The sequence below is a fragment of the Eleginops maclovinus genome, chromosome 21, assembly GCF_036324505.1.
Source record: "Eleginops maclovinus isolate JMC-PN-2008 ecotype Puerto Natales chromosome 21, JC_Emac_rtc_rv5, whole genome shotgun sequence".
Classification (NCBI taxonomy): Eukaryota; Metazoa; Chordata; class Actinopteri; order Perciformes; family Eleginopidae; genus Eleginops; species Eleginops maclovinus.
In genome coordinates this window covers 17,594,318-17,601,817 of record NC_086369.1, presented here as the reverse complement: position 1 = coordinate 17,601,817, position 7,500 = coordinate 17,594,318, and the positions used below count along the sequence as shown (strand labels likewise).

Below are 7,500 nucleotides of genomic sequence, written 5' to 3'. Positions count from 1 at the left end.
ACACACACACACACACACACACACACTAACACACACACACACACTAACACACACACACACTAACACACACACACACTAACACACACAAACACACACACACTAACACACACACACACACACACACTAACACACACACACTAACACACTAGGTGTTTGCTCATATCATTTCATCTTCTGCTCTATCCTCCTGTTTTGCTCCCTTCCTTCCGTATTTACTAAACTAAGTTCCTACCTAACTTCCTTGCCTCCTACCTAACTTCCTTGCCTCCTACCTAACTTCCTTGCCTCCTACCTAACTTCCTTACATCCTACCTAACTTCCTTGCCTCCTACCTAACTTCCTTACATCCTACCTAACTTCCTTGCCTCCTACCTAACTTCCTTGCTTCTTAACTAACTTCCTTACATCCTACCTAACTTCCTTGCTTCCTACCTAACTTCCTTGCCTCCTACCTAACTTCCTTACATCCTACCTAACTTCCTTGCTTCCTACCTAACTTCCTTGCTTCCTACCTAACTTCCTTGCTTCCTACCTAACTTCCTTGCCTCCTACCTAACTTCCTTACATCCTACCTAACTTCCTTACATCCTACCTAACTTCCTTGCCTCCTACCTAACTTCCTTACATCCTACCTAACTTCCTTGCTTCCTACCTAACTTCCTTGCTTCCTACCTAACTTCCTTACATCCTACCTAACTTCCTTACATCCTACCTAACTTCCTTGCCTCCTACCTAACTTCCTTGCTTCCTACCTAACTTCCTTACATCCTACCTAACTTCCTTACATCCTACCTAACTTCCTTGCCTCCTACCTAACTTCCTTGCCTCCTACCTAACTTCCTTACATCCTACCTAACTTCCTTACATCCTACCTAACTTCCTTGCCTCCTACCTAACTTCCTTACATCCTACCTAACTTCCTTGCTTCCTACCTAACTTCCTTACATCCTACCTAACTTCCTTACATCCTACCTAACTTCCTTGCCTCCTACCTAACTTCCTTACATCCTACCTAACTTCCTTGCTTCCTACCTAACTTCCTTGCCTCCTACCTAACTTCCTTACATCCTACCTAACTTCCTTGCTTCCTACCTAACTTCCTTGCCTCCTACCTAACTTCCTTACATCCTACCTAACTTCCTTGCTTCCTACCTAACTTCCTTGCCTCCTACCTAACTTCCTTACATCCTACCTAACTTCCTTGCTTCCTACCTAACTTCCTTGCCTCCTACCTAACTTCCTTGCCTAAATCTAGTAGCAGCTAATCTGGCAAAAACATTGTATGCTGTATCATTTTAACGTTGCTGAAGTCAAATTATTTTAGCCAAATAAAGTGTATTAACATGCTTCAGCTGATCAGCTTGGTAGGTTGCTAGCTAACCTCAGTGAATTGTGTTAAAGTTAGCCTAGCTAGACCCGTTCTACGTCACCTCGTTCAATGCGAACAGAATGCGTTTGTGAAGGCTGATCTCCACAGCATCCGTCCTGTTACTGATATTACTGGCGGCTGTCATTGTGGTCAGATCTGAGAGGGATGAAAACGAACACGTAATGAACAGATACACATCCGTGTGGTTCAGTGAGTAGCTAGTAGTGGTGCAACAGATCATCATTGATCCGTGATCCGTTCGGATCAATTATTTCGGTTTCGCATTCATCAACTTTTTAGTAGCTACGAAAAGTTTGGAGTTACGAACAAAATCTACAAACGCTGGCGACCGTGTGTAGAGTTAGTTTACAGTAAGCACATATAACGCTTCACTGTTGGAAATGACAGTATTCATGTTGCGCTGTGTTGTGTACACAAGACGCAGATGCCTTTGAAACACGCGATCTAAAAACGAAAACATGTTTTATATGTAGGAACAATTGTTGGCAATTGGCAGGTTTAAGATCCAGATTAGGTTCATGGTTGTGAATTATCTGTGTAAATCGGCTCTATAGATTACACGTTCATTCTACATGTTGAATGATGATAGCGTAATACAAATATAGGCTATACATACAATGACAGAACTGCCGTGGGCGATATGTTATCCGTATCCTTTGTTAAAGTTAATGTTCAATAGCTCTATGCCAATGGGAACAACAGAACGTGCGCATTACATATGGACCAATGCGACACGTTCATTACGGCCGTGGACCGATAAACACTCATGTGCGTGTTAAACACGGTGTTATACACGGTGTTAAACACGGTGTTATACACGGTGTTAAACACCGTGTTTAACACCGTGTATAACACCTTGTTTAACAGGTCGTTTTGGTCAGAGCTATGAAGAGAATATATTTGAGGAAGCTCATACATATGATGGGTCACCTGCTGCCACCAGATGCTGACACAGAGCAAGAAATTCTGCGTTTCAATGTTGACCAGGCGCTTCCCAGTTTTCAGCATGGAGAGGATGTTGTCAAGTGGTGGGCCGTGGTCTTCAATACAGGGAAGTACCCTGCACTGTGTCAGGCAGTCAAGGCTGCCCTCTCAATGTTCCATGGTGCCCTGGTTGAGTCTTCCTTCAGTGTCATGGGGACCATCATTGATCAACGATCAACGTCAATGAAGATCTCCACCCTCAGTGCTGTGCAGTTAAATACACTTTGCAGACCAGGAACCAGACTGGGGTGGAAATGTTCAGAAGGGATGATTTGAAGCTTTGGGGAGGTAGATAGGAGGTTGTGTTCTAACATTAGTGCAGCTGGAACTAGGGACGAAGCCCAACGACAGGAAAATCAGCTTGTAATCAGAGAAAGGAGGGTTGAGTTTGGCTGCCAGCCATCTACCCGTGCTGCTAGTAATAGGGCAGAGGTGGTGGAGAACGATAGTGTGGCCCGAAAGAGGCACATTGCCAAGCAGCGAAAACGGGCCCTTGAAAGGCTGGTCCGGGCCGAAAGGATGAAAAGATGGAAATAATATTAGGTTGATATGTTGCCAAATTTGGCCAATGGGATTTACTGTTGACCTGTCCTGAATGCTTTTCACCAGTTTACGGGTCAATAACTGTGCCATTGTTACCATAAGAACAGGTTGTCTTTTCCCTTTACTTTCTGATGGGAGTACACCAGAATGCTTCATTTACATGTTAAAATAGCTAAATTTGGCTGGGGGGGGGGTGCCCCAGACCCCTCTACAACGGTTTAGTTTGTCACCTTTTTCAGCCCTTCTGAGTTTGCAGGTATGCAACCTAACTTCCTTGCCTCCTACCTAACTTCCTTGCCTCCTACCTAACTTCCTTGCTTCCTAACTAACTTCCTTGCCTCCTACCTAACTTCCTTGCCTCCTACCTAACTTCCTTGTTCCCTCCCTGTTTACTTCCTATCCTTCCTTTTCCTTTCCTCTCTCCTTGTTCCCCTGTCATCAGAGGTTACAGCTTCTGTCCTGCAACACGTCACATGTCACTCGTGTAGAATATGATGGTCATATGTTATTGTATATACTGATGTCTCCCCCCCCCCTTCAGACACATGAAGATCCATGAGAAGGACCCGGCCTCGGGACTCCTCCCCCTCTCCCCCCCCTCCCCAAACAAGAGACGCAGACCCTCGGTGAAGAGGAGGGGGGACGAAGAGGGGGAGGAGCCTCCAGCTAAGAAGGTGAGGACACACACCTTAACTAATCTCCTTTCCTTATCTCCTTTCCTTCCTTCCTTTCTAAAATCTTTCTTGCTTGTCCCTCCCCCCCCGTGTAGTTAGTGGAGGAGGTGATGGAGGTGGAGGTGAGGGGGGGTGAGGAGGATCTCCTCCCCTGTCCTCTCTGCTTCAAGACCTGCAGCTCTCGCCTGGAGCTGGACGCCCACATGGACACACATCCTGACACCGCCCTGAGGTATACACACGCACACCCACACCCACGCACGCACGCACACGCACGCACACGCACACACTAACTCATTACCTGTCTGCAGGTGTGACCTGTGCTGCCTGTCATTCCGGACTCACCGGGGTCTCCTGCGCCACAACGCAGGGGTTCATAAGCTCCTCCCCCAGGACCCGAGCGGCCGGCCCTTCATCCAAAACAACCCGTCCATCCCCCCCGGCTTCAACGAGCTCGCCTTCATCGACTTCTCCTGCAAGAAGTTCGCCCACATCGCTCAGGTACACCCCGACTCCGCCGCTGTTATTTATTCCTTATTGTTGTTGTTTACTCTTGACGTGTTGTTGTATGTTCCCCCGGTCTCTCCTCAGCTGTTTTTTTATTTGTTGTTGTTTACTCTTGACGTGTTGTTGTATGTTCCCCCGGTCTCTCCTCAGCTGTTTATTTATTTGTTGTTGTTTACTCTTGACGTGTTGTTGTATGTTCCCCCGGTCTCTCCTCAGCTGTTTATTTATTTGTTGTTGTTTACTCTTGACGTGTTGTTGTATGATGTACCTGTCTGTCCTCAGGTGTGGTGTGAGACCAACCTGCGGCGCTGCATCAGTAAGTTCCACCGATTCGTCTGCGACGGATGCGACCGGGCCTTCCCGCTGCGCTCTGCGCTGGAGCTGCACAAGACCACCTCCCACCTCGAGGAGCCCGAAGAGCCCCCCAACACTGAGGAGCTGCAGCGGCTGCAGGAGGAGCATGGATCTCCTGCAGGAGAGCAGAAAGACTTCCCGCCGCAGCAGAGCGACTTCCTGCAGGCGCTGGGGCTGCAGCATGTCTCCACCGTAAGACCTGACCCCCCCCTAGAGAGACCAGACCCCCCAGAGTCTGATCTACAGGTTATTACACTCATGCTGTCCCCCCTCCCTCAGGTGATCCACGGACCCTCAGCTGACGAGGTGCACCAGGCTCACCTGGACAGCATCAAGGTGATCCAGGTGGCCCCCCCCTCCTCAAGCCTGCCTCAGGAGCCGGCCTTCCTGTCGGGGGGGCTGAGCCTCCCCCTGATGGAGGGCCTCTCCCAGCGGGACGCCATGAGCCTCCTGCAGCCCTTCCTCCCACCTGCTTTCCTGCAGCCCGACGGGGGGGCGACAGCCGCCTCCTCGGGGGTCAAACCAGGAGAGGAGGGGGGCATGGAGCTCGCCGACATCCGGCAGATCCTCAGGGTGGCGAGCGCAGCGCCCAATCAGATCCTCAGCCTGCCTGGCAATAAGGCTGCAGCGCTGCCCGGGGGCCACGGTGGGTACTGCAGCATGGTGTTAATGTGCAGCCTGTTATCCAGTGTTACTGACCTCTGAATCGACCAATCGGAATCGACTGTTCTACCTAGCCGCTGGGTTCTGTGTCTGATGTATAAAACATATATAATATAATAACCCCCCCCTGTGCTTTTAGGCTCCCTGCAGAAGTCGATGCCCCCCCTGAAGCCGAAGCCCCCCATCACTCCCCGATCCAGCCTCACCTCCTCCACGCCCCCCCCCCCTGCAGAGCTCCCAGCAGGCCTCACTGGGCTGCATCAGCCCCTCCCTGCCCCCACCCACACCCTCCCTCTTCAAGACCCCTTCCTCTTCCTCAGCAGGGGCCGAGTTGGGCGACGCCCACACGCCGCTTTCTGATTCGCCGCCCGCCTCCAGCACCGCCATGCACGAAGAGGCGGGTCTTAGCGGCAGGAAGCCGGGCGCCAAAGCAGGAAGTCCTGCGGCTAACGGTGGTGCAGCTAATGGCGGCACTAAGGGGTCGTTCCCGTGTCGGTTCTGCGAGCAGACGTTCTCATTCTCCGGCGTCCTGCAGGCCCACATGCGCTTCCACCTGGGCATCTTGCCGCACCAGTGCAACATCTGCGACTACGTGGCGCCGGACAAAGCCACGCTGATCCGCCACCTGAGGACGCACAGCGGCGAGCGGCCGTACGTCTGCCGCGTCTGCCACTACCCGTTCACCGTGAAGGCCAACTGCGAGCGGCACCTGCGGAAGAAGCACGGTAAGACGTCCCGCAAGGACATCGAGAAGAACATCAAGTACATCTCCTCCCCCGCTGCGCCCGCCGCCGGCTCCCCCACCACCCTGACCTCCCCCTCCGTCTCTCCCGCCACCGTCACCACGGACACGGAGCCGGTCCCCGCAGAGACGCTGTGCCGGTTCTGCGGGGACTCGCTGCAGTCATACCGCTCGCTGCAGATCCACCTGCGCACGCACAATGGCTGCAGCCGGAAGCCCTTTGAGTGCCGGCGCTGCGGCGCCGCCTTCCTGGCCAAGAGGAACTGCATCCACCACCTGCTGAAGCAGCACCCCGAGGTGCAGGAGCGCGAGATCGAGCTGCACATCAACACCCTGCTGCCCCCTCGGCCCCCCGCCATGGTGAAGCAGGAGGAGCTGGACCAGCCGCTCGACTTCTCCGCCAGAGGGAGGGGTGGCACCTCGCCCGTGGTCAAGCAAGAGACGCCCCCCCCGCCCGCCGACCCGCTCGACCAGCCCATTGACCTGTCCGTCAGCAAGAGGAAGAGGGGGGGTGAGCTGGAGATCAAGGTTGAGCCCCCTCCCCTGCCGCCCCTGCACCCCCACCCACAGCTGGGCTGCTACCAGCTCCCCCCAGGCTCCTCCCCCCCCCTGCCCCCTCGGGCGCAGCGCCTGAAGCCCCTCCTCCCCAAACCTTCTCCCACCTCCCCCCCCGCCCTGAAGGAGCTGCCCCCCCTCGCCTCCATCGCTCAGATCATCAGCTCAGTTTCCGGGGCAACCGACCTGCTAAAGCCCCCCCCCCCAGAGATCAAACCCCCGACCACCACTCCCTGTAAGGAGGACGACCCCCCTCCGCCCCCCGCTGCGCAGGAGAGCGAGGACACACCGGAGGTCTCGTCCAGGTACAGCCTTACTGTCACAGCCCGTAGACCCTGCTGCCCCCCCAGGGGGCTCTAGAGGATTAGGACCCAAGCGAATAATGTGTGTGTGTGTGTGTGTGTGTGTGTGTGTGTGTGTGTGTGTGTGTGTGTGTGTGTGTGTGTGTGTGTGTGTGTGTGTGTGTGTGTGTGTGTGTGTGTGTGTGTGTGTGTGTGTGTGTGTGTGTGTGTGTGTGTGTGTGTGTGTGTGTGTGTGTGTGTGTGTGTGTGTGTGTAGGAAGCGTCCCAGGAAGCGGGGGTGTGTTTCTGTGAAGGAAAAGCCTCTGGTGGTGGATCAGGAGTCGGGGGGGGAGTTGTCCTCCGTGGAGAAGATCCTTGCCAACACCGACGCCAACAAGTTCAGCAACTTCCTGCAGAGCGCCGAGCTGGGGGCCAAGAGGGGTGAGATGAATAGATCAATTATAACGGAGATGTAAAGTCCTTCAAAATAAAGAGAAATATTTCGCGTTATCAGAGAGTGGATTTTCAAAATGAAATATATGAATGAACAAAAGATAGGATGAACTTCCTGCATGAAGGCTAACTGACCCCCCCCTGTTCACAGAGGATCGAGCAGCAGCAGCATCTTCCTCCTCAGTTGGGGGGGAGGAGAAGGAGGCAGTGGGGGTGCAGGAGGTGAAGCCCCCCCAGTCGAAGGGGAAGAAGAACGCTTACTCTAACTCCGTTCAGAAGATGACCTGCCCCTTCTGCCCCCGAGTGTTCCCCTGGGCCAGCTCCCTGCAGAGACACATGCTCACACACACAGGT

General features: G+C 53.2%; 1 protein-coding gene across 1 annotated transcript in view; it reads left to right on the top strand.

The window, feature by feature from the left end:
• Positions 1–7,500, top strand: part of LOC134883949 (ras-responsive element-binding protein 1-like) — a 49,771-nt gene that overhangs the window by 33,875 nt on the left and 8,396 nt on the right. Inside the window, 9 exon segments of the mRNA XM_063912475.1 lie at positions 3,459–3,591; positions 3,687–3,823; positions 3,903–4,092; positions 4,381–4,644; positions 4,732–5,098; positions 5,255–5,331; positions 5,333–6,717; positions 6,971–7,134; positions 7,298–7,498. Of these exon segments, the coding sequence (XP_063768545.1) occupies positions 3,459–3,591; positions 3,687–3,823; positions 3,903–4,092; positions 4,381–4,644; positions 4,732–5,098; positions 5,255–5,331; positions 5,333–6,717; positions 6,971–7,134; positions 7,298–7,498 (2,918 nt within the window).